Here is a 26,882-nt window from a genome sequence, read left to right as displayed (position 1 = left end):
CTTGCATCTTCCAGTCTACTGAAAATTGGCCAGGAGACAGATAAAACAACTACACGAAATAGAGAATCTGTTTATTTACTGCTAGATATGGTAAGTCTTACTTTAATTTTTGTTAATCACAAAAAGGTTCCAGTCATTCCTGATAGTATTTTCTTGGTATTTTAGTCATTAAATAGTAATAAGAGCTGATATACTTTTTTGACAATTTATATTCACTCCACCCAAGCCACACATTTCCTAATAATTGCTGAAAAGACTGCCATTTGGTAAGGATATCAGAAAACGACAGAATGAATCACCATTACCTGTAAAGTGTTCTTTTATAAACAGTTTTTCAACCTGTTGGGAAACACTCAAGCTTTATATTTTCCTAGTCTTCCTAGTTTCATCTCTTTCTAGTTTTCTGAATGTTCTGTTTTCTGACTCCATCTCACCCATCTAATAACATTTCCTATAACTTTCTGTGCCTAGTCAGTTCCTTCTTTTTACTACCATGAAGCCAGCTGTGCTTATTTCTGTAGTGTGATTGTTTCCTCACTTAGAATAATTTCCTTTATCTGCAGAGGTCTGTGTCTAGCCTAATAATGATTCTGCATACTTCGTAGCTCAGATTCTTTTTTTAGATAGACTTTGATTACTTTAGCCTACACTGATTTTTCTTCTCTTTTGAAAATTCTAGAATTTAAGCTTTCCACTTAATCATAGATGGTCTGAGGTTTGATTTGGCTTTTTAGCTTGGTGTTGTGTTCCCAGTTAGACTTGATGATATGGACTGCATTTTAAATAAATGGTATATTGTTGAGGGCAATACAAGTGCTTAGTATTTCTTGTTGATTAACTGATTTAATTGAGAAGTAGTGATTTAAAATGTTTTAGTGCATACACTATGGCACATTTACATTTCAGATTTTTAAAGTAAAAGTAAAGTACTTTAAAAGTAAAAGTAAAAATTTATGTGTTCCCAGTAAGAGCAATATAAACTGATGCTTTATTCATTGTCAGTAAATGTTTCCATTATAAGTAACTTGAATTAATACATTTTTGGAATTTTTCAGATTGTGCAGGAATCCCCATTCCTGACAATGGATCTTTTGGAATCTTGTTTTCCTTATGTCTTGCTGAGAAATGCATACCACGCTGTCTACAAGCAAAGTGTTACATCCTCTGCATAAAATACCTACTTATTGAAGACAAGCACGCATTTTTGTTGCCTCTGTTTTACCTGTAAACTGTGGAACTGTTTGACCTTAAGACCTGAAAAACAGTTTTGTGGATTATAAATTTCTTTCATATGGTTGTATTTTCTGATCATCAGTTTCTTAATACGGTTGTACTTCAGTATACTTGGTTGATTTAGGTCGCACATTTACGGAATTCACTGAAATTATTCCAATAATTTTAGAATATCATTTGTTTGAAAAACATACATTCTCTATGTTTTTGATATTTGATAAAGAAAAAAACACCTTTGCTTGTTTATTTCTGAAAAATAATTGTATTTAGTGATTATTTTAGATAGTGATATTATAGCATTCATTGTGTGTAAATTATTTCATATAGGGAAGAGTTCTGACCTGTACCTATTATGGTTCTTATTGAAAACAAAACTGGATGTGCATTTCTGTGATGTTATGAATACATTTCTACTTTATTTTGAAACATTTGCCAAACTAATTACTGTAACACTGTATAACATTAAAAGTGTTCATGGACTGCTTAGCATTAGAAGCAGACTGTGTCCCCAAATTCTAAAACAGCAGCAAATGATGTTGCTTGTATAAAGCCTAATAATAATTTTTAGACTAATTTCCATGGTGCCCTGTTGGCATTAGCACTACCATTGTACCCTGCTGTATAATAAACAATCTTAGACATTTATCAGCTGTTGATACAAATGTTAGTCCCTAACCACTTTTTATATGTTTTAAATTTTTGAAATTCAAGTGTACCTGCCATAACAAAATAAACACTAGACTATCACATTTTGAATGATTTCTTTTTGGAATCCTCAGAAATTTATTCAGTAAAATGGAAGTTTTTTTGTTTAAACTTAGTTTAAAATAAACTTTATTTTAGGTATATCTAAGTAGCACATTGATACTAGGTCACCTATTATAAGATTTGCTTAAATGTTTTAAAAAATATTCCACTAGAAAAAATATTAAAATTAGAAAATAAAGTTGCATAACATTATTTAAAAATTAAGAGCTAAAAGGAAACTTGTGTGCCATCAGCTTGCTAATTTTTATCAGTGAGAAAATGGACAGATTTATTTGAAAGATTGGGGGGAAAACAAAGAATGATCACAGAAATAGACTTTTTCTCATGAGCTGTGTATCTGGATATCATAGAGCTTCTGTTGTTCACAGCTTCTTATATATACACTGGTAACTTGTGTTAAGATAAAAGAAAGCTACTGTGAACTTGGTTATAAGTTTTTTGTAGTTCAGATACTGGAATGAAATTGAAGTGCCGCAAGACTATATTTCTATTTTGGATATGGTTTCTCCAGTTTATATTTAAAGCAGGGAATAGTTGTCACTATCTGTTGAAAATTTCCAGTGGTAAGGAATTTTTTAATGAAATAGTTTTAGACTTGAAATAACCTAAATACACAGTAAACAGTTCAAAGTAAGATTAAATACTGTTTGCTCTGAAATACTAGGATCCTAGAGCGGTAATAACTTGTCAGTAGTAATATCCTCAAAGGTAAAATAGGCATTTTGAGTATATACACTTCCATTGGGCTAGTATGTGGAAGGGTTAAGACATTATTTACCCCTCTTCAGGTGGAGAAAAAAGTCACTCTTTCATAGTCCTGTCAAGTTTATCTTGCCCCAGTTTTTTTCTCATATACCTAAACTGACTGACTAACTGGTGTACTATGGGATTGTTCTTTGCAGAGAGTCTTTCTACCCCTCCCCCCAAATAAATTTTTAAATAAAGTTAAAAGTAGATTAACACTCCTATTTTTAACATCTTGTTTGTCTTAACTTTTCTTATTTTCTTCTGAATTTATACTGCGAAGATACTGTTTTTATTGTTTTCTCTACAGTAATGTAATCATAACATATATACTTGCCTGTAATCTGTTTATTTCACTCAAGTAGAAAAAGTCTGCTATTTGATATTCTTTTTAATGCCTCCTTATATACCATAACTAGTTTAAAAGTTTCTTTTAGATGAACATTTAGGCAGATTTCTTCTTGTTCATTACAGGCATACCTTGGAGATATTGTTGATTCAGTTCCAGACCCCTACAGTAAAGTGCGTATCACAATAAAACAAGTCACATGAGTTTTTTTTATTTTCCAGTGCATATAAAAGTTACATTTACACTACACTGTAGTGTGTTAACTGTGAAATAATAGTATGTCTAAAAAAACACATACGTTAATATAAAATGTTTCATTGTTAAAATCATGCTAGCCATCATCTGACAATGCAGAGTTACTACCAACATTCAATTTATAAAAAATGCAGTATCTGCAAAGTGCAATAAAGGAAAGCGCAATAAAAGGAAGTATTCCTGTGTTATAAATAATATCTTGGTGAACATGGGCTTTTATCTCCTTTGGCATAATTTCTTATAAATAAAATTGCTTGGTGGAAGGGTGTATACATTTTAAACATATTAAATTTCCCTCCAGTGAGATTATATCAGTTTTACTCTTACAATTGTGTGTTTGAGTATAATTTCCTCCTGTGGTAAACTGTTGATACATACCAATTTTACTGTTGTTGATGCATCTTTGCCTCTTTAAAAGATGAAACATAAATGTTTTAATTTGCAGATCTTTGCTTATTAGTAAAGTGGAATATCTTTTTTAAGTTTATTTGTTGTTTTTATTTAATGGATTACTCATTTTCAAGTGAAATGTTCCAGATTTCTTTAAATGCTAATGGGACACGTTTGCATGTTATTTTTGTGCATGTATTTAGAATTGAAAACACCTCCCAAACAATGTTAAGTGTAGTGATATGACTATTAAAATATAGTCCATAGTAATTAATGTTAGTATACAGCTACTTTGATTACTGAATTTTAATTGACCATTAGGAGTATAAAGTATTTCCAAGTTAAGAACAGCATTAAGCATGAAGGGACTTCCCTGGTGGTCCAGTGGTTAAGACTCCAGGCTGCAATGGGGGAGGCCTGGGATTCAAACCCTGGTCAGATAACTAGATCCCACATGATGCAACTACCATGTGCTGCAAAGAAGATTGAAGATCAGACCTGGCACAGCCAAATAAATAAAAATAAATTTTTAAAAATGAAAAGATATCCAATTTAAGTATATAACTACAGAGTAGATTGAAATTATGCCATGACACTAATTCCTTAATTCTAAATTTAAACTGTTAAACAGGTGTATTGTAAGTTACACAGTAAGCTAATTCCAAAAGGTACTCTATATGTAGGAAACTATCTGAAAATTTTAACCTCATTTCTCAGATATGTCATTTTGAAAACTTTATGTTCTCAAGTAAAAACATCTACCAATCAATGACTGATTCATGTCATTGTATGGCAAAAACCACTACAATATTGTAAAGTAATTAGCCTCCAGTTAAATAAATTTAAAAAAAATCTACCAATCAAAAGGTGAAAAGCTGTAAGGCTTTCCTTGCATTTCGTACTGATAGCCTGGTATACATACTTTAAAAAAAAAAAATCACTTTCCCCATAAATTGATGTAATTAATACTAACCTTTTAAATTACCAATAAAATAGCCAATTAAATCACATCCTGTAAAGTTAACTTGTAAAGCTCTATATTTTAATGTGCTTGCTAAATTTGTGTTTCTATCATTCATTCCGGCACAGACTTCATTTTTTGGAAAGTTCCCTTTTTACAGAATACTTTGGAACCTAGGTAAAGTGGCCATTTTCTTATTAAATATTAAGAGGAAGTAGAAATCTACATCATATATTAAGTGTAATTAAGAAAAGAAATCACTCCTTAGCTGTCATTAATCCGTCTTTATTTACTGTAATCACTACCTATTTTTTAGATAGAGCTAATGCAGGATTTCTGATGTAAAGTGTCCTCTGTTCAGTCAGTTGGAGAGCACATGTCTGAACTGTTGAGGATGAAGGAGATTACCCCTGCCTTCCAGGATCTTAGAGTGAACTTTGTACTGGTGTAAGTCATAATTTAATCGACTGTTCTATTGTGCTTGTGTTGCCAGTTTCTTAAACCACCGCCCCCACCCCACCCCAAATAGTAAAATAGTAGATGCTCACTACCATAGGACTAGGGCTCTGGTATTTTTTCAGGAGAAAAAACAGTTGGAAGCTTATAGTTAAGGGAAGATTGAGTCCAGAAAATTAAGTCAGAACCTGGCTCTATGGGTTATAATTGGCACAAATGGTACGGTGATCGTTGTGAGAGTCTGATGCAGTTGAGTAAGTGTTGGCTGATGCTGTGCTGTGCTTAGTCGCCCAGTCATGTCTGACTCTACGACCCCACGGACTGTAGCCCACTAGGCTCCTCTGTCCATGGGGATTCTCCAACCAAGAATACTGGAGTGGATTGCCATGCCTTCCTCTAGGGGATGTTCCCACCCAGGGATCAAACCAGGCTCTCCTGCATTGCGGGTTGGATTCTTTACCATCTGAACCATCAGAGAAGCCCAAGAATACTGGAGTGGGTAGCCTATCCCTTCTCTGCGGGATCTTCTCGACCCAGGAATCGAACCAAGGTCTCCTGCGTTGCAGGCAGATTCTTTACCAGCTGCGCTGCCAGGGAAGCCCAAGTATTGGCCAGATGAGATCAGTGTAGTTTAAAGTAGCAATACCCTTACCAAGTCTGTGTTTCCTCAGTTATGAAAACAGTGAAAAGTGAAAGTGTTAGTTGCTCAGTCATGTCTGACTCTTTGTGACTCGATGAAAGGGGCTTGACGGGCATGGGTTGCAGAAAGTTGGATGTGACTGAGCAACTAACACTTTTTCACATTAAAGTAGTACCTTAGAGTTAAAATAAGGTGTTCCTTCCTTTCTGTTAGACTCCTGTTCCTTTTGTTTATTCAACTTATCTCTTAATTTTCCAACTTATCTCTTAATTTTCCCTTCATTTTCTTTACAAGAGGTAACCATGGAACTTGACACACAGGCTTCCCATGACTTCCATCCTGGATTACCAGTTAGTCATTAGCACTCTTCCTAATCATTTTCTTTTTTTCTGCTAATTAATTCATTCAGCAAATATATATAGATTCCTGGTTATAATAGTGAGCAAAATAAAGAAGTTTCCGCTTTACACTCAAGTTATCATCTTAACGATGATGGACAGAAAAGGAGGAAGCTTCTGATGGTGATAGGGAAATATGCGGGATGATGAGCTGAGGATTGAAAGAGTTGCTTGGGGGCACCACTTTAGAAAGTGTCATTTGGGAAAGCCTCTATAAAACCTGAAGGAAGAAAAGAAACCAGAAATGGACAGAACAGTGAAGGTAAAGCCCCAGAAGGCAAAAACAAACTTGTCGTACATGAGAAGTAGAAGTATACAAATTAGTATTTCTGTCACAAGAGCAGCTTGACAGAGCCGAATTTGGCTAGCTAGAGCTTTTCTTTTCTCTGGTCTGCCTGTCTTGCTTTGTTCTTTGTCTGTATATTAAGAGTTTACAGATCCAATCAAGACAAGTAGGTTATAAAGAAGGAAATGAACTGAACTTACTGATGCTGTGTCATTGATATGAGAATGATAAAGTCTATTGTATACCATCAGGTTTTCTAAAACAGCCTCAAGTTCTATCAGACAGGGAACCATAATCTACTAGTTAATGTGCATGAAATCATGTCCACCTTTCTATTATAATGACTTGCCTCTGGGAGATTTCAGCTATCTTATTTGTAAAGACTTGTGAATGAATAATCCTTAAAGTAGTATAACTCATATATGTCCTTCATCCCTTTTTTATAGTCACTTGAGCATGAACCATCATTTCATTTGATTATCTTGGCCTGAATTTCAAAATAGACACCTTGCTTTCTTTTTTCTAAAGGTATATTATGACTTCTTTCTCCCCCTTTGGGGAAAAGAATCAGTTTGAAATCTTAAATGTTTTAATCTTCAGTGAGAAATTATTTTTGAGTTATTTGGGCCCATTGAAAAATATTTATTGACTCTGCTCTTGTGTTATTTTCAGAGTGGAAAGTTGCTTTAAGTATATTAAATTGCTTGCTTTCTTGTATGAGCTGAACTCTCTGTACCCATTGCTGTAGTTAACATTTCAAGCATGCCTAACTGAAATGTTGCATTTCAAAAGTTTTCAGCCTGTCATTCTGACCTGAAAATAACAAAATAGGATAAATTAGCAATCTAGTTAGGAACTTAGCCATAAAGGGCCATATCTCATTTATGATTAAGTGCACACACCTTGACCCTTATCTTTCTACTTCTTTCTTTGCAGAAGTAAGATGGATGGACAAGTTCTTGGTGTAGGTTCTGGTCAGCCTCTTACATGCGATTCACAAACCTGGAAAGCAAGTGAGCTGGAGATGGGACTGTATGGGGTATGCACCCTTGTTGATTGCCATGTCTTAACTGTGGTATATGGCTGAGTCACATTCATAGTACACATGTTGACCAAAAGGTCAGTAATTGAGTCTTGAAATTAATATTTGGCAAAGTTCAGTTAGCCGCTCAGTAGTGTCTTACTCTTTCCGACCCCATGAATTGCAGCATGCCAGGCCTCCCTGTCCATCACCAACTACCACAGTTCACTCAAACTCAAGTCCATTGAGTCGGTGATGCCATCCAGCCATCTCATCCCCTGTCATCCCCTTCTCCTCCTGCCTCCAATCCCTCTCAGCATCAGAGACTTTTCCAATGAGTCAACTCTTCACATGAGGTGGCCAAAGTACTAGAGTTTCAGCTTTAGCATCAGTCCTTCCAAAGAACACCCAGGGCTGATCTTTAGAAAGAACTGGTTGGACCTCCTTGCAGTCCAAGAGACTCTCAAGAGTCTTCTCCAACACCACAGTTCAAAAGCATCAATTCTTCAGTGCTCAGCTTTCTTCACAGTCCAACTCTCACATCCATACATGACCACTGGAAAAATCATAGCCTTGACTGGATGGACCTTTGTTGGCAAAGTAATGTCTCTGCTTTTCAATATGCTATCTAGGTTGGTCATAACTTTTCTTCCAAGGATTAAGCATCTTTTAATTTCATGGCTGCAGTCACCATCTGCAGTGATTTTGGAGCCCCCCAAAATAAAGTCTGACACTGTTTCCACTGTTTCCCCCTCTATTTGCCATGAAGTGATGGGACCAGATGCCATGATCTTCGTTTTCTGAATGTTGAGCTTTAAGCCAACTTTTTCACTCTCCTCTTTCACTTTCATCAAGAGGCTTTTGAGTTCCTCTTCACTTTCTGCCATAAGGGTGGTGTCATCTGCATATCTGAGGTTATTGATATTTCTCCCAGCAATCTTGATTCCAGCTTGTGCTTCTTCCAGCCCAGCATTTCTCATGATGTACTCTGCATATAAGTTAAATAAGCAGGGTGACAATATACAGCCTTGACGTACTCCTTTTCCTATTTGGAACCAGTCTGTTGGTCCATGTCCAGTTCTAACTGTTGTTTCCTGACCTGCATATAGGTTTAATCTCTTTCAGAGTTTTCCACAGTTTGTTGTGATCCACACAGTCAAAGGCTTTGGCATAGTCAATAAAGCAGAAATAGATGTTTTTCTGGAACTCTCTTCCTTTTTCCATGATCCAGCGGATGTTGGCAATTTGATCTCTGGTTCCTCTGCCTTTTCTAAAACCAGCTTGAACATCTGCAAGTTCACATTTCACGTATTACTGAAGCCTGGCTTGGAGAATTTTGAGCATTACTAGCATGTGAGATGAGTGCAATTGTGTGGTAGTTTGAGCACTCTTTGGCAGTGCCTTTTTTTGGGATTGGAATGAAAACTGACCTTTTCCAGTCCTGTGGCCACTGAGTTTTCCAAATTTGCTGGCATATTGAGTGCAGCACTTTCACAGCATCTTCCAGGATTTGAAATAGCTCAACTGGAATTCCATCACCTCTTCTAGCTTTGTTTGTAGTGATGTTTTCTAAGGCCCACTTGACTTCATATTCCAGGATGTCTGGCTCTAGGTGAGTAATCACACCATCATAATATCTGGGTCGTGAAGATCTTTTTTGTACAGTTCTGTGTATTCTTGCCACCTCGTCTCAATATCTTCCGCTTCTGTTAGGTCCAGACCATTTCTGTCCTTTATTGAGCCCATCTTTGCATGACATGTTCCCTTGGTATCTCTAATTTTTTTGAAGAGATCTCTAGTCTTTCCCATTCTGTTGTTTTCCTCTATTTCTTTGCATTAATGGCTGAGGAAGGCTTTCTTATCTCTCCTTGCTATTCTTTGGAACTCTGCATTCAGATGCTTACTTATATCTTTCCTTTCCTCCTTTGCTTTTCGCTTCTCTTCTTTTCACAGCTATTTGTAAGGCCTCCTCAGACAGCCATTTTGCTTTTTTGCATTTCTTTTCCATGGGGATGGTCTTGATCCCTGTCTCCTGTACACTGTCACTAACCTCTGTCCATAGTTCATCAGGCACTCTATCTATCAGATCTAGTCCCTGAAATCTATTTCTCACTTCCACTGTATAGTCATAAGGGATTAGATTTAGGTCATACCTGAATGGTCTAGTGGTTTTCCCTACTTCCTTCAATTTAAGTCTGAATTTGGCAATAAGGAGTTCATGATCTGAGCCACAGTCAGCTCCCAGTCCTGTTTTTGCTGAGTGTATAGAGTTTCTCCATCTTTGTCTGCAAAGAATATAATCAATCTGATTTTGGTGTTGACCATCTGGTGATGTCCATGTGTAGAGTCTTCTCTGTGTTGTTGGAAGAGGGTGTTTGCTATGCCCAGTGCATTCTCTTGGCAAAACTCTATTAGTCTTTGCCCTGCTTCATTCCGCATTCCAAGGCCAAGTTTGCCTGTTACTCCAGGTGTTTCTTGACTTCCTACTTTTGCATTCCAGTCCCCTATAATGAAAAGGACATCTCTTTTGGGTGTTAGTTCTAAAAGGTCTTGTAGGTCTTCATAGAAGCATTCAAATTCAGCTTCTTAAGCGTTACTGGTTGGGGCATAGACTTGGATTACCGTGGTATTGAATGGTTTGCCTTGGAAACGAACAGAGATCATTCTGTCGTTTTTGAGATTGCATCTAAGTACTGCTTTTCGGACTCTTTTGTTCATCTGTGCACTATTGGATAACATTTTTAAAAACAAACCTGAAATACAGTGTCATGTTTATTTTTTCTAATGTTTTTGGCATGGATTTATTGCATCATACATTTGATTGAGAAAACAATTATCAGTAAATGTAGGTTCTAGCAATGTGGCAATGAAGTGATTGACTGGCTGTCAAGATAAAAGTATGGCTTCTGAATTTCAAGTTATGTATCATTTTTAGTTGCATGCACATTCATTTTCAGCATCTTCTCTGTAGTAGAAAGAGGATCCTCACAGCAAGTATCATGTAAGAAATACTTGCATTCTAAAGGCAAATTCATGCTTAAACTGATGGATAGAATTCAACATGTAAAGCACACAGTAAGATTTTCACTCCAAGTTACATCTAAAATATTTATTTGAAAGGGAACATTCATGGAGAAGGCAATGGCACCCCACCCCAGTACTCTTGCCTGGAAAAATCCCATGGATGGAGGAGCCTGGTGGGCTACAGTCCATGGGGTCGCACAGAGTCGCACACGACTAAGCGACTTCACTTTCACTTTTCACTTTCATGTACTAGAGAAGGAAATGTCAACCCACTCCAGTGTACTTGCCTGGAGAATCCCAGGGATGGGGGAGCCTCATGGGCTGCCGTCTATGGGATCGCACAGAGTCAGACACGACTGAAGCGACTTAGCAGTAGCAGCAGAGTAGGTATGTGGGGCTCTTTCAGGGACCACAGAGAGGGTAGGGGGAAGAGTTTGCAGTGCCCAGGTACCCTGAAATCCCCAGTAATGGTGCTTCAGTGAGCCCCCAAGTTCCAGTGGGAGAGTAGGGTCCCCTCCTGTCTCCCCCCTCTTTCCCTCACTTACATCTTTGTGGACAATAAATCAATACGCACACACACAAAAAAGAGAACATTCAATGATTAATTATAAATTGAGATGCCATGCTAATTAAGTATGACTGTAACCTTGTGTAATTAATCACATAGTCATTGATTCTACACAAGCTCTGGGTGCCAGAAAGCACACTGAAGTAGTCGTTTAGCTGTTAAACTTTGCCTAGGCTGAAGGTGGAGCAGATAATGTACAAGTTCTGAGGCAGAAGCTGAACTTTAGTTTATTCCTAGTTCTTACCTTCAGTCATAAATATACAAGGGTCCTTGTGTGCAGCTGAAGCAAGGCCCAGCTGGCAAAACTTGAGGTGGGAGCCAAGAGAAAATTTGACCTTAACTGTTAATAGGGGCTTTGTCCAAACTGAAATTTTTGGCTAGGGTAATCGAGAGCTAATGTTTACTGAGAGATCCCCATTTACCAGATACTGCAGTATAAGTTTTATCTAATTTAATCCTCTAAGTGTCATTCATTTTGTTCTCACAGTATCCCTACGTGATGATTATTCTCATTTACCAGTGTGGAAACAGAAGCTCAGGGAAGGTAAGTAACCTGACCGACTCACACTGCAAGGAAGTAGCAGGGCCAGGATTTAAATCTGGCCCAGAGCCGTACTCTTATCTTTGCGTTGTCTCTCATATGTGAGTGGGATTTTTTTTTTTAATCTGAAAGTATTTAAATCTTCACTAATTTAACTGCAGCTCAAGGAGCAGAAGAATAACCCTTACTCAGTGCTTACGTTGCGTCACTCTCAATGCTAGGTGTTTTCCTGTTCTTTAGTTATCTCATTTGGTCTCCAAAACCAAATTACTCAGTAGGGATTATTTTCTGAATTTTCATAAACAAATGGGAAGCTGTCTCACAGCTTTAAATCCCTGGCCCCAGTGTCACAAAATTATTTGGGTGACAGCACTAATAATTAAAATTATTTAGTGATAGCTGTTGGATTTCTTGCCTATTTGTTGTTCAGTTGCTCAGTCTTGTCTGACTCTGCAACCCCATGGACTGCAGCACGCCAGGCTTCCCTGTCCTTCACCATCTCCCAGAGTTTGCTCAAACTCATGTCCACTGAGTCAGTGATGCCGTCCAACCATCTCATCCTCTGTCGTCCCCCTCTCTTCCTGCCTTCAGTCTTACCCAGCATCAGGGTCTTTTCCAGTGAGTCAGCTCTTCACATCAGGTGGCCAGAGTATTGGAGCTTCAGCTTCAACATCAGTGCTTCGAATGAATATTCAGGGTTGATTTCCTTTAGGATTAACTTGCTGTCTGAGGAACTCTCAAGAGTCTTCTCCAGCACCACAATCAAAGGCATCAGCTCTTGCCTCTGCTTCTGCTATATTGCGCACTTTGCCAAAACAGTGAAAACCATTTTTTTGGGGATAAAGAACAGTGAGCTTGTTCTTCCTGACGCTTTCTGTCCTTCATGACAGAGTTTACCTCTACACTTTCTCTCTGATCCATCATAGTTTAATCTCTACCAACCCTAATTTCTTTCCTAGTCTGTCTTCATGCTCCCCTGTCTCTCCAATATGTAATAGATAGTATGTCATACTTACCCATTTTGAAACTACTCATTTTCATTTTGAGGCTCAAAATCACATAGTATTTATACTTTCTGTGTTAAGAGAAATTATATTTTAGTGAAGTTGTGATGCTAACCCAACTATTGACGTGAGATCCTACCTTGGAATATTCAGCATTTAGTCTAGTATTACACTTAGTGTAGGGAACTCTGTAAATGTAACTGATTAAATGATTCTGCATGTATGAAAGGTGACCTTATCTTCAAAATAAGAGCTAATATAATACTTGAATGAAAAATATGGCAGTGGTTATAATAAAGGAGCATTTTAGTCTTTTTACCTAGATAGAGCCTTAGAAGTTAGCTACCTTAAACTACTCCAGGGTTAAGTAATTATACCAAAGTTGCATAGAAAGAGACTGGAACTAGGATGCTGTCTTCTTGATCCTTGGTACCGTGCTGTTTGTGCTGTGTGATATTGCTTCATGTAGTCTTAATCATAATGAGCATTCACTGGTTCTTGGTAGGATTTTAGGGGTTGATGTATGAAGTATGATACCATGTCATCAAATTAATCTGGGATTTGAATCCAGCTCTCACTTATAGATGAATTGCTTGACTCTTCTGATTTTGTATCCTTAAATGTAGAATGGGGTTAGTAACTATTGTAAGAGCTGTTGTGAGAGTTAAACAAGATTATGTATATAAATCAATGACATTGGAGCCTGCCACACAGGAATTCAGTTAATAGTGGTTATTTCTCTGATATTATTAGGCTATTTGGTTTTGCTTCTTATAAAACTGCCTTCTGAGAGTTCACTTTTTTAGGAATAGTATAACATCACAATTTACATTCATGAGAATGGATGTTTTTGTGTCAGGCTAAATTCTAGCTCCGGTTTGAAAGTCATTACATTGTCTTAAATGGGGAAAAAATTTCTTAATCTGCTCTGTACTGTAATACTCTCTACTATATTTTTGTATACTATACACAACAGATGTAAAGCTTGTCTTTTCAAATATCGTTGCAACATCTAGAACAGTTTCAACAATTGCCCATTGAAAGCCTCTGTATTTTTCTTCATGTTGTTTATTTCTGTCTCATATTCATCACCTCCCTTTCCTTAGCATGCCATCCTCTCTTTTTAACCTTGTAAGTGCCTTTATTATTTGCTTACTTGATTACTTACTGAATCACATTGTATTTGTTACATGCCTGTGTCTTCTTCAATTCTGGGAAAGCCTTAAGGTCAGGGTCCGTGTTTATTTCATCTTTCAGTTTAGTCATACCCCCAACCCTGCCTAGCCTTCAGAAAATATGCTGTCAGATAGAAAAGACTGATGGCTAGACAGATACTACAGAAGTCCATTGCTAATGATACTCTGCTTTATAATGGGCACACGTAGTTTTTTTTCTCTTTATTCTTATGGAGGAGCACGGCATTATTAGTTACAGTAGGTGGGGGTTTCTAGCACCCAGAGCAGAGGTAGCTTAATGGTGACACATAAAGTGGTTTCTGTGATTTCTCCTAATGAGGTGATTCACCTGTCCAGAGTGTCTGGGGGAGAAGGTGAGGAATCTGATCTTATATAAATAGGCATAAGAGTGGGAGCACTGGCAGAATATCAAAAAGGTGTTCCATGTTGTAGGAAAAAAAATTTTTTTTTTAATTTAGAAATTAAGTAAAATTCCAAGGACAAAGGGGTTACCCAGGTGGCGCTTGTGGTAGAGAACCTGCCTGCCAATGCAGGAGATGTAAGAAACACGGGTTCAATCCCTGGGTCAGAAGATCCCCCAGACAAGGGCATGGCAACCCACTCCAGTATTCTTGCCTGAAGAATCCCATGGACAGAGGAGTCTGGTGGGCTATAGTCCTGGGGTCATACAGAGTCAGACATGACTGAAGTGACTTAGCACGCACACACCAAGGACAAAGAAGAGGGACCATCAGAGAAATAACAGTGACTGCCCAGGTCACTGTCCTGAAATAGAGAAATGATCCTTTCACTGTGGTGACTGACCTCTAGCTAGAGTCAGTACTTCATAAAAGGGGCAGGAGCTTTGAGACACTTAATTGTAATCTTATCCATTTTCAGAAATACCTCCCATACTCAAGCTGGCCTGATGGTCTTCTCATGTCACTATGCACAAGGATTAGTAGACCTTGAAATGTTATCCTATCAGTATAACTTCACATCTAGTCTCAAGATTGCACTGGCAATTAATTCCCTTGGCAACTGATCACACAGTGAGGACCGACCAGGCTCATTTGCTTCCAAGACAGCCAAATACCCTTGAAGAATAAATGCCTCCGCTGCCGGAGGTCACAGCACCCAGAAAGTGTTTAGAGGAAGCAGCTGCTGACCTCTCCAGTGAGTTCTGCTATTCTTGTCATTTCAGAGCCTAAGTCCAACGGTTGCTGGCAATACCATGACTTCCATCTGAAAGACCACACCACTCAATATATTCTCTTCTGGAAAAAGAGTCTGCTCATTGATTCTGCAGAATGTGACAGTGGGAAGATAGTTGTGCTGTTTTAAGAACAGCTTCTAGTCCCTCAGGCTATGCTAGTAAATCTCTGGTAGGAATTCTGCGTTGCTTCATAAATTAACCTAATTGATCCATTGAGGTGAAAGTTCATGAAAAGTTTATGCAGGGTGAACCCTCATAATGAGTTTAATTCTCTCTGCATGTGAGAAGGAGGAGACACCTTAAAAAGTACCTGTATTCCTAGGGGGTGGGGCGGGGAAACCAGTATGATGGAGCGAGTCTCTGCCAGTTAAATGTATCCGTGGAGGAACATGGCTGGTGATGCTAGGCTACAGGGAGCTGATGGTAGTGCCCGCCTGCGTCCTGAACCAGAGGCTGTCGTAGCTCTCTGAGGGGCATCTGTAGTGGGGTTCTTTCCCCCTGTTCCTTGGCGGAGCGCAGCCTCTGTCTAACTGCTGTGTTTTCTTCCCCCTTCCCAGCAGTACTCACCGGGAGAGGGGGATACAATCTAGGTGGTACAGCTGAGGTGGAATTCTGGGGCGTTGACCAGAGGTCTCCATTGCTGGGATTGGAGCCCACTGAAACGGTGGCTCTACGAACTCTGGGAGGGCTGGTGGAAGAGCAGTGGCTGCTGCAGGAACTTCACCTGGCCCTGGATTGGGCAGTAAGGCAGCCTCCGGTCCTGGTGGAGCACTGGGAGGCAGGCGAGGGGTCAAGTCATCCCTGTCCAATCCTGTAGAATTTCCTGTTTCATCATCAGTCAATTTTTGTGCTATTAATATTTTTCCCTTTCCCTTCTGAATACAGAACCTTGTCCAAGTAGGAGGATCTTGGGCAAACCCTAGCCATGAGTCAATGTATGGATATTGATCCAGGTGTCCTGGCTCTCCTGTGACTACTGTATAGACTGCTTCCACTATTTTTAAGTTCATGGTGTTCTCTGGGGGCCATCCTACTCCCAGAGAGGGCCATTCGACCTCACAGAGTACGTGGAGGCGGTGAGGCTTCATCTTCACCCCAGAGTCTCCTCCAAATCCCTTCTTTAAATTTTTAATCATGCACTCCAATAGTTGCCTTAGATTCACTTCCTCCCATCTTGCTTACCTTCTCAGACCTTCCTCTACTTTTCCTTTTCGTTCTGTCTACCAAGTTCTCAGTACCCTATGTACATCTGATATTTCCATTCAATGACACTTAAATTGCCATGCTGCCTCCTTCCTAACTGGGGTGAGAAGAGCCTTACCTGCCAGATCCCAGAGGGAAAAGGGGATTGGCGTGTATTCACCTGCCAGTCAGCACAGCCGAACCAGAGCACGTGATCCAAGCCTGTTTCTCCCTTAACTGTTAAAGTCCATTCTGCCTTGGTGGGCTTGATCAGGTGCGGATGAAATACAGATGGGTTAAATATCCCACGTCCCAGGCCGTCTCCGGAAAAGCCAATTCATACTTACGTATCCCCTCCCTCTAGCCTGACAATTCCAAGGGGATCAAGAATTTCATAGCAGATGGGACACCTCCTTGGGGAGGGCAGAATACGAACACACTAAAACCAAGTTTCTTCTCCTAAAAATCCCCTGGCAATTGCTTGGTAATAATTTTCCCCAAGACGGCATGGACACCACATCCTGAATGACCTTCACAAATTTCCTTCCTAAGCCCTAACATGCTCGTCAACCTGTGTACCAAGTAATTGTTGCCACCTGCCTATTCCAGGCTCCTGTGGGTCTGTGCCCCTTCTAATCCCTCCCAGGGGGGTGATCAGGCCCCCTCTTCCACCTTGCCGGGTGGGTTCCTCCTCACCTGAGCGCTCACTTCCCCTGCTGCCATCCATTACCTGCTAACATGAAAGGTCTGGGCATTGAGAAGCAGAATCCTTCCAGACGCCTTTCCCCCTCTAGAAGATTCGAGCCGCAAGACCTCAGAGTAGTCCCAAATGGGACTTGTCTCCTCAAAGTGAGGAGTTTCCTGGCCCATGTACCAAATGTTTTAACCACGCCTTCTGGGGAACAAACTCACTCAGAAGGACAATGCAGATAGTGGAGTGCAGGTTATTACACTGGCGGGCCCAAGGCAATGTCTCCTCTTGGCCAAGGACCCTGACCAGTTTTTCTGAAAACCTTATATACTCAAGTGTACATGCCCAAACCCACCTCCCGCAGTTCCCTGAAACTAGTCTGAACAAAGGAAAAGAAAGATACAATCAAAGTTAACCCATGATTCATATGCCTTAAGCCTAGGTAGTTAACAGTGGGAAATTATCAATAGGCCTGTGGTCATACCCCATTAAGCATAATAGAATGTAGGATTCTATTTGGTTATACAGATAATTAGGGTATTCTTTTAGGCAACAGAGAGTCTAGGTCTGAGCCCTGGGGCTCTTCCATCCAGAGGGCCTAGTTTTCCAGTTGGTATGTTGTTTCCATAGATACTGGACATCTAGCTCGAAGTCCACCCAAGTCCGGCCCAAGATGGAGTTTTGCTCTCAAGATGGAGCCTGTTCTGTGTGTTTCCTCCTTCATTCCCCTCTCTTGATGCTCTTGACTCATAGTGTGAGCATCATTCATAGGGATATATTGCACCCTGACTCTCCGACCTCCAATTTGGGAGAACGACATCAACCTTTGTGTTACAAGGTTCGTAATACATTGTAAAATAAAGGGTCCACGAAGCAGAACTATCAAGACAACTATAACAATGGTAAATATAGTTTTCCACCAAACACCCTTCACCCAAGATAGGACCGTAGTCCAGAAAGGAAGTTCATCATCCGACATAACTTTTACCTGACTTTTCATGTCATCTAAGACCAAGTGACCAAGTGAAGTCACTTAGTCATGTCCGACTATTTGCGACCCCATGGACTGTAGCCTACTACACTCCTCCATCCATAGGATTTTCCAGGCAAGGGTACTGGAGTGGATTGCCATTTCATTCTCCAGAGGACCTTCCCAACCCAGGGATCGAACCCAGGTCTCCTGCATTGTAGGCAGACGCATTACCATCTGAGCCACATCTAGGATGGCTGATATATAGCCAGATAAATTAGGAATATATACACAACATCCAACATTAATTATAGCATAGGTCGCTTGTTGTACTGACACTATGGTTAGTCTCAAGATGATACCAGCAAGTCCTTGTAGCAGCAGTTGATTGTAGAGCTTCATCTCTTTTTCTTCTTTAAGATGATTTTGGTTTCATGGGGATCAGTGGCGTCCTTTTGTATAGTCCACTTGGCGTCCTCTGGGTCTGTGTGGTATGCTCCCTTCACCCTCGGGTGGTGGATCCAGGGAGTGACACCTGCAACTTTAACTGCAGTGGGGCTGGAGAAGGCAATGGCACCCCACTCCAGTACTCTTGCCTGGAAAATCCCGTGGACGGAGGAGCCTGGTGGGCTGCAGTCCATGGGGTCGTGAAGAGTCGGACACGACTGAGTCACTACACTTTCACTTTTATGCATTGGAGAAGGAAATGGCAACCCACTCTAGTGTTTTTGCCTGGAGAATCCCAGGGATGGCAGAGCCTGGTGGACTGCCATCTATGGGGTCGCAAGAGTCGGACACGACTGCAATGACAGCAGCAACAGCAGCAGGTCTGGTTAGAACAACAGTATATGGGTCCTTCCAATGTGGGGCCAAGGAGTCATGTTTCCAGTCCTTGACCACACCTGATGCCCGGGCACAAATTCGTGAATCTGTTCCCCAAGGGGGAACGGCACCCTTTCTTGTACAAACTTAGTTACCTGATTGATTACCTTACCCAGTTGTTCCACTGCTGTGAAATCGCATCTCCCCTTACCTGAGGCAAATTTGTTGATACCTGTTTTATGATGTGAGCGGGCCTCCCATACCCAGTTTTGTATGGAGAAGAGCCATGGGACTGTGGGGTCATCCTGAGTCTGAGCAGAGCCATCAGAAACAAGTCCACCCAGGAACAGTCAGTCTCTAAGATCCACTTGGAGAGTGTCTCTTTAAGTGTCTGGCTGGTTTTTTCCACCATCCCAGAACTCTAGGGCCTATATGCTGTATTTAATTTCCACTTGATGTTTAAAGTTTTGCTTACTTGTTACACTAAATCAGCTATGAAAGTCAGGCCATTGTCCGATCCAATGCTGGTAGGAAATATAAATCTGGGAACTGTCTCCCTAAGGAGACACCAGGCTACTTTTGATGCTCTTTCAGTCCCGGTAGGAAAATCTTCTACCCATCCCGAGAACGTGTATACCATGACTAGCAGGTAATGGTAGTGTTGGTGAGGTTTCACTTCAGTGAAGTCCACTTCCAGGTGTTCAAAGGGCAGCGTGCCTTTTACCCAAATCCCTGGAGGTTTCTGTTTGTGCCAAGAGGCAGCATTGACCTGTGAGCAGGCAGTGCAGTTCTGAGATTTTGTCCTGCATAGGGAAGAGAGGTTTGGCACCAAGAAATATTTTCAATTTAGCTGTTCCAGTTTATCATGGCCTAGTTGGGTTGCTTGGTGTGTTTGGCTTACCAGAGTGGGTGCCAGCTCCTTTGGTACCAATAATTTGCCACTTGGTAATTCCCACCATCCCTTTTCAGTCTTGATGGCCCTTTCTGCTTTGGCTAGTTGTTTTTGGGCTTCAGTGTATTTTGGAGAGTCTAGCATTATCTCAGGTAGCTCCTCCAATATGAGAGCTTTAATGGAGACTTCACTTGTCACCCCCAAGCCCTCGGCTGCTGGTTTAGCAGTCTTATTGGCCAGTCTGTTCCCTGAGCCCGGGGGGTATCCTCCTTTTGACGTCCTCTGCAGTGTATGACTGCAACCCTTTCTGGTTTCCAGGCAGCATCTAATAGGGTCTTAATTTCTTCTTTATGTTTAATATCTTTTTCACTAGCTGTCAGAGGCTCCTCTCCTTATACAGAGCCCTGTAGTGTGGCAAAAGCATACCTGGAGTCTGCGTAAATGTTTGTCTTCTTACCTTTTGACAGCTGGAGGGCCTGGATTGGAGCATATAGTTCGGCCTGCCGAGCGGACCAGAGTGATGGCAGAGAGCTAGCCTCCATGATGGTTTCTTCCATGACTACTGCATATCCCGCCAGTCACTGTCCTTGTTTCACCAGGCTGGTGCCATTGGTGTTCAGGACGAAATCTGGGTCTGGGATTGGCTGGTCTCTCATGTCAGGTCTGCTGGCATATTTCCTTGCAATTATGTGAGGGCCCACCTTCTCTCTCAAGAAAGAGAGTGGCCAGATTCAGGGTCTGACAAGTCTCAGTAGTAACATGGGGGTTCTCACGTAAAAGTCGCTGGTATTGAGTAATCCGGGATGCTGACAGTCATTTATGGGGGTGCCATCACAGGAGAGTGTTGAACTCATGCGGGACTTTTACGAACAAATCTTGGCCCAAAGTCAGCTTGGTTGCCTCCTGGACCAGTAAGGCAACTGAAGCAACTGCTCATAAGCATCCCAGCCACCCAGTGGCAACATTGTCCAGCTGATTAGAGATAAGTCACTGGTCCGTCCCGTGTCCCCAAATTCTGGGACAACACTCCCATAGCCACCTTGTCCTTTTCAGTCACGTAAAGAGTCAGGGGCTTAGCAAGATCTGGCAGGCCCAAGGTGGGTGCTGACGTAATTGTACCAGGTTTGAGTTCTCTTACTGAAACTTGTTTTGCAAGTGGGACTTATTTTGCAAGCCTGAGAGGATTGTCTTCTGCCTAGACCTCAAGGAATTGTTGAATAAACTCTCTGTCGACTGTTTAGCCTGCCCGGTTTCCTTTCCGGGAGATCGTGCAACCTCCATTCATCTTGAGGAGTTACTGAGAGGAAGAGTAAATAGGTGGTTGGACCCACTCAAACAGTGGGTCCTTCGTGAGGGGAGAGGTGACTTGTGCCCCCAATTTAGACAGCAAGTCTCTTCCTAACAAAGGTACTGGGCATTCAGGGATGTATAAAAATTCATGAGTCACTTGGTGTCCCCCCATCTGACATTTTCAGGGTAGGCTAGAGACACAAAGGCTGCATTTATCACCATCTGAGACCCAGCAGCCTCTGGATGGGTCTGTTGGTGTATAAAGGCTATAGGCCTCACACAGCCTTTCGCAGAACTCAGAGGGTGATTGGCTTTCCCTTTGCGATGCTCATAGCTTTTTGGGGCCCCAACTCTTTAGACCTTTTGAAATAGGTCACCCAATATCTCTCCAGGTGGCCTCTCTCTTCTGTGTTACAGTCCCAATTGGGCCTCTCATCGGAGGTGGCTAGTTCTGCCCACCGCTGCCAGTCTGCAGTACCCTCAGGTACCATTTCTCTTAGCCATTCTCTGGCCTCAGTTAGGATCCTGTGTCTTTCCTCAGTGCTGAAAAGGGAGACTAGTAGTTGGATTATGTCATCCTATGTAGGGCAGTGGGTTCGAAAAATAGTCTCCATTAGCCTAATCGTGGCTCGTGGCTGCCCCAAGTACGGTGCGGCATGTCTCTGCCAGTTTAACTTATCTGTGGAGGAAAATGGCTGGGAAACTAGGCTACATAGGGCGGACGGTAGTGTCCCATTCATCCTGAACCGGAAGCTGTCGTGGCTCTCTAGGGGCATCTGTAGTGGGATTCTTTCCACTTGTTCCTTGGCAGAGCGCAGCCTCTGTCTAATTGGTGTGTTTTATTCCCCCTTCCCATCAGTACTCACCAGGAGAGGGGGATACAATCTAGGCAGTCCAGCTGAGGTGGAATTCTGGGGGCGTTGACCAGAGGTCTCCACTGCTGGGATTGAAACCCGCCGAAACTGCGGCTCTACGAACTCCGGGAGAGTTGGTGGAAGAGCAGTGGCTGCTGCAGAAACTTCATCTGGCCCTGGATTGGGCATTAAGGTGGCCTCCGGTCCCAGTGAAGCACTGGGAGGCAGGCGGGTCATTATCCAGTATGGGGGAGGGTTCAGATTATCCTCGTCCAAATCCTGTAGAATTTCCTGTTTCATCATCAGTCAATTTTTGTGCCATTAATATTTTCCCCTTTCCCTTCTGGATACAGAACCTTGTCCAAGTAGGAGGGTCTTGGGCAAACCCTAGCCATGAGTCAATGTATGGATATTGATCCAGGTGTCCTGGCTCTCCTGTGACTACTGTATAGACTGCTTCCACTATTTTTAAGTTCATGGTGTTCTCTGGTGGCCATCCTACTCCCAGAGAGGGCCATTCGACCTCACAGAGTATGTGGAGGCGGTTAGGCTTCATCTTCACCCCAGAGTCTCCTCCAAATCCCTTCTTTAAATTTTTAATCATGCACTCCAATACAGTTGCTTAGATTCATTTCCCCCCATCTTGCTTACCTTCTCAGACCTTCTACTTTTCCTTTTCATTCTGTCTGCGAAGTTCTCAGTACCCTATGTACTTCTGATATTTCCGTTCAATGACATTTAAATTGCCATGCTGCCTCCTTCCTAATTGGGGTGAGAAGACCCTTACCTGCCAGATCCCGGAGAGAGAAGGTGGATCGGGATGTCTTCACCTGCCGGTCAGCACAGCTGAACCAGAGCACGTGATCCAAGACTGTTTCTCCCTTAACTGTTAAAGTCCATTCTGCCTTGGTGGGCTTGATCAGGTGCAGATGAAAATACAGATGGGTTAAATATCCCACGTCACAGGCCGTCTCCAGATAAGCCAAGTTGTACTCACTTATGTATACCTTGTTTCTAGCCTGACAATTCTGAGAGGGTCAAGAATTTCATAGCAGATGGGACACCTCCTTGGGGAGGGCAGAATACGAACACACTAAAACCAAGTTTCTTCTCCTAAAAATCCCCTGGCAATTGCTTGGTAATAATTTTCCCCAAAACAGCATGGACACCACCTCCTGAGTGACCTTCACAAATTTCCTTCCTAAGCCCTAACACACTCGTCAACCTGTGTACCAAGCAATCGTTGCCACCTGCCTATTCCAAGCTCCTGTGGGTCTGTGCCCCTTCTAATCCCTCCCTGGGGAGGTGATCAGGCCCCCTCTTCCACCTTGCCGGGTGGGTTCCTCCTCACCTGAGCGCTCAGTTCCCCTGCTGCCATCCATTACCTGCTAACATGAAAGGTCTGGGCATTGAGAAGCAGAATCTTTCCAGACGGGCCAGGCGCCTTCCCACGTCTGGAAGATTTGAGCCGCAAGGCCTCGGAGTAGTCCCAAATGGGACTTGTCTCCTCAAAGTGAGGAGTTTCCTGGCCCATGTACCAAATGTTTTAGTCACGCCTTCTGGGAAACAAACTCACTCAGAAGGACAATGCAGATAGTGGAGTGCAGGTTATTACACCGGCGGGCCCAAGGCAGAGTCTCCTCTTAGCCAAGGACCCTGGCCAGTTTTTCTGAAAACCTTATATACTCAAGTGTGCATGCCCAAACCCACGTCCCCCAGTTCCCTGAAACTAGTCTGAACAAAGGAAAAGAAAGATACAATCAAAGTTAACCCGTGACTCATATGCCTTAAGCCTAGGTAGTTAACAGTGGGAAATTATCAATAGGCCTGTGGTCATACCCTAATTAGCGTAATAGAATATAGGATTCTATTCAGTTATAAAGATAATTAGGGTATTCTTTCAGGCAACAGAGAGTCTAGGTACAAGCCCTGGGGCTCTTCCGTCCAGGGGGCCTGGTTTTCCAATTGGTATGTCGTTTCCATAGATACTGGGCATCTAGCTCAAAGTCCACCCAAGTTCAGCCCAAGATGGAGTCCTGCTCTCAGGATGGAGCCTGTTCTGTCTGTTTCCTCCTTCATTATAACTGTTAGCATATATATTATTTATTCAAGTGACTAAGGAGTGCTAAGTATTTTATCAAATTGCACTGTAATATGCAAGTTTCATCTGTATTCTGGCTAATTGGCCAAGAATTTGTAAGTCCATACAATGGGAATAAAGTGTATAAACTTGTAACAATAGATCACTGAATTTACTAAATGTAGCTTTCCTAATTCATATTTTCTGTGTTATTCCAAAAAAAACAGTACCTCCCTCATATACATGAGCCGTGACATGCAGGGCCACCCAAGATGGACAGAGCATAGGGGAGAGTTCTGACAAATGGAGAAGGGAATGAGAAACAACTGTAGTCTTCTTGCCTCGAGAACCCTATGAACAGTAGAAAAGTCAAAAAGATATGACACGGAAAGTTGAGCCCCCCCAGGTCGGCAGGTGTCCAATATGCTAGTGGGGAAGAACAGAGAAACAGCTCCAGAAAGAAGGAAGAGACTGGGCCAAAGTGGAAACAATGCCCAATTGTGGATGTGTCTGGTGGTGAAATTAAAAATCCAATGCTGTAAAGAAATTTATTGCATAGGAACCTGGAATATTAAGTCCATGAATCAAGGTAAACTGGACATGGTCGAACAGGAGATGGCAAGAGTGAATGAACATTTTAGGACTGGAATGTAAAAGTCAAGAGATATCTGGCGTAACAGGCAAGTTTGGCCTGGAGTATAAAATGAAGCAGGGCAAAGGTTAACAGTTTTGCCAAGTGAACACACTGGTCATAACTAACATCCTCTCTCAACAACACAAGAAACAACTCTACACGTTGATATCACCAGATGGTCAGTACCAAAATCAGGTTGATTATATTTGCAGCTGAAGATGGAGAAACTTGATACAGTCAGCAAAAACAAGACCTGAAGCTAACTGTGGCTCAGATCATGAACTCCTTATTGCAAAATTCAGACTTAAATTGAAAAAAAAAAAATAGGGAAAACCACTGGGTCATTCAGGTACAGGTATAACCTAAATCAAACCTCTTATGATAATACAGTGGGGGTGATGAATAGATTCAAGGGACTAGATCCGATAGAGTGCCTAAAGAACTATAGACGAAGGTTCATGACATTGTACAGGAGGCAGTGACCAAAACCATCCCCAAGAAAATGAAAGCAGGAAGGCAAAGTGATTGTCTGAGGAGAACTTACAAATAGCCAAGTAAAGAAGAGACAAGAAAGGCAAAGGACAAAGGGAAAGATATACCCTACTGAAGGCAGAGTTCCAGAGAATAGCAATGAGAGATAAAGCCTTCATAAGTGAACAATGCAAAGAAATAGAGGAAAACAATAGAATGGGAAAGACTAGAGATCTCTTCAAGAAAACTGAGATACCAAGGGAACATTTCATGCAAAAATGAGCACAATATAGGGCAGAAACTGCAAGGACCTAACAGAAACAGAAAAGGTTAAGAAGAGGTGGCAAGAATACACAGAAGAACTACACAAAAAAGGTCTTAATGACCAAGATAACTGTTATGATGTAGTCACTCATCTAGAGCCAGACATCCTGGAGTGTGAAGTGAAATGGGCCTTAGAAAGCATTACTACCATCAAAGCTAGTGGAGGTGATGGAATTCCAGCTGAGCTATTTCAAATCCTAAAAAATGGTGCTGTTAAAGTGCTGTACTCAAGATTTGGAAAACTCAGCAGTGGCCACAGGACTGGAAAAGGTCAGTTTTCATTCCAATCTCACAGAAGGGCAATGCCAAAGAATGTTCAAACTAGTGCACAATTGTACTCAATTCACATACAAGCAAGGAAATGCTCAAAATCCTTCAAGCTAGGCTTCAGCCATATGTGAACTGAGAACTACTAGATGTACAAGCTGAATTTAGAAAAGGCAGAGGAACCAGAGATCAAATTGCCATCATTCATTGGATCATGAAGAAAGTGAGGGAATTCTAGAAAAAAGCATCTACTTCTGCTTCATTGACTACACTAAAGCTTTGTGGATCACAACAATTTGTGGGAAATTCTTTAAGAGATGGGAATACCAGACCATCTCCACCTGCCTCCTGAGAAATCTGTATGCAGGTCAAGAAGCACCAGTTAGAATCATACATGGAACAATGGACTGGTTCAAAATTGGGAAAGGAATATGGAAGGCTGTATATTGTCACTTTGCTTATTTAACTTCTATGCCAAGTACATCATGTGAAATGCCAGGCTGGATAAAGCTCAAGGTAGAATCAAGATTGCCAGGAGAAATATCAACAACCTCAGTATTCAAATGATACCACCCTTATGCCAGAAAGTGAAGAGCAACTGAAGAGGAGTCTCTTGATGAAGGTGAAAGAGGAGAGTGAAAAAGCTGGCTGAAAACTCAACATTCAAGAACTAAGATTATGGCATCCAGTCCTATCACTTCATGGGAAATAGATGGGGAAAAAAGTGGAAACAGTGACTGATTTTATTTCCTTGGGTTCCAAAATCACTCCAAAATCATTTTGTGGATGACTGCATCCACAAAATTAAAATATGCTTGCTCTTGGGAAGAAAAGCTGTGAAAAGCTAGACAGCATTTTAAAAAGCAGAGACAGTACTTTGCTGACAAAGGTCTATATAGTCAAACCTATGGTTTTTCCAGTAGTCATATATGGATGTGAAAGTTGGACCATAAAGAAGACTGAATGCCAAAGAATCAGTGCTTTTGAACTGTGGTACTGGAGAAGACTCTCAAGAGTCCCCTGGACTAAAAGGAGATCAAACCAGTCAATCCTAAAGGAAATCGGTCCTGAATATTCATTGGAAAGACTGATGCTGAAGCTGAAACTCCAGTACTTTGGCTGCCTGATATAAAGAGCTGACTCATTGGGAAAGACCCTGATGCTGGGAAAGATTGAGGTCAGGAGCAGAAGCAGGCAAGAAAGGATGAGATGGTTGGATGGCATCACCAACTCAATGGACATGAGTTGTGCAAACTCTGGGAGATACTGAAGGACAGGGAAGTCTGGCAGGCTGCAGTTCATGGAGTCACAAAAGAAAAGTCGGACACAACTCAGCAACTAAACAACAACAACAAATAATTTTTTACAGATCATTG

The 26,882-nt window shown here is 41.4% G+C and overlaps 1 protein-coding gene across 2 annotated transcripts in view; it reads left to right on the top strand.

Moving 5' to 3' along the window:
* The window catches only part of NCKAP1 (NCK associated protein 1), a 110,896-nt gene extending 107,060 nt beyond the window's left edge, over window positions 1-3,836 (top strand). Inside the window, exons 31-32 of one of the 2 annotated variants that reach the window (XM_018065461.1) lie at window positions 1-90; window positions 1,056-3,836. In XM_018065461.1, coding sequence (XP_017920950.1) covers window positions 1-90; window positions 1,056-1,172 — 207 coding nt within the window. In that variant the 3' untranslated portion in view covers window positions 1,173-3,836. The remainder of the gene's footprint in view (window positions 91-1,055) is intronic. The other variant, XM_018065462.1, reaches the window with a different exon arrangement.

The sequence above is a fragment of the Capra hircus genome, chromosome 2, assembly GCF_001704415.2.
Source record: "Capra hircus breed San Clemente chromosome 2, ASM170441v1, whole genome shotgun sequence".
NCBI lineage: Eukaryota > Metazoa > Chordata > Mammalia > Artiodactyla > Bovidae > Capra > Capra hircus.
This window is presented reverse-complemented; position numbering and strand designations above follow the sequence as displayed.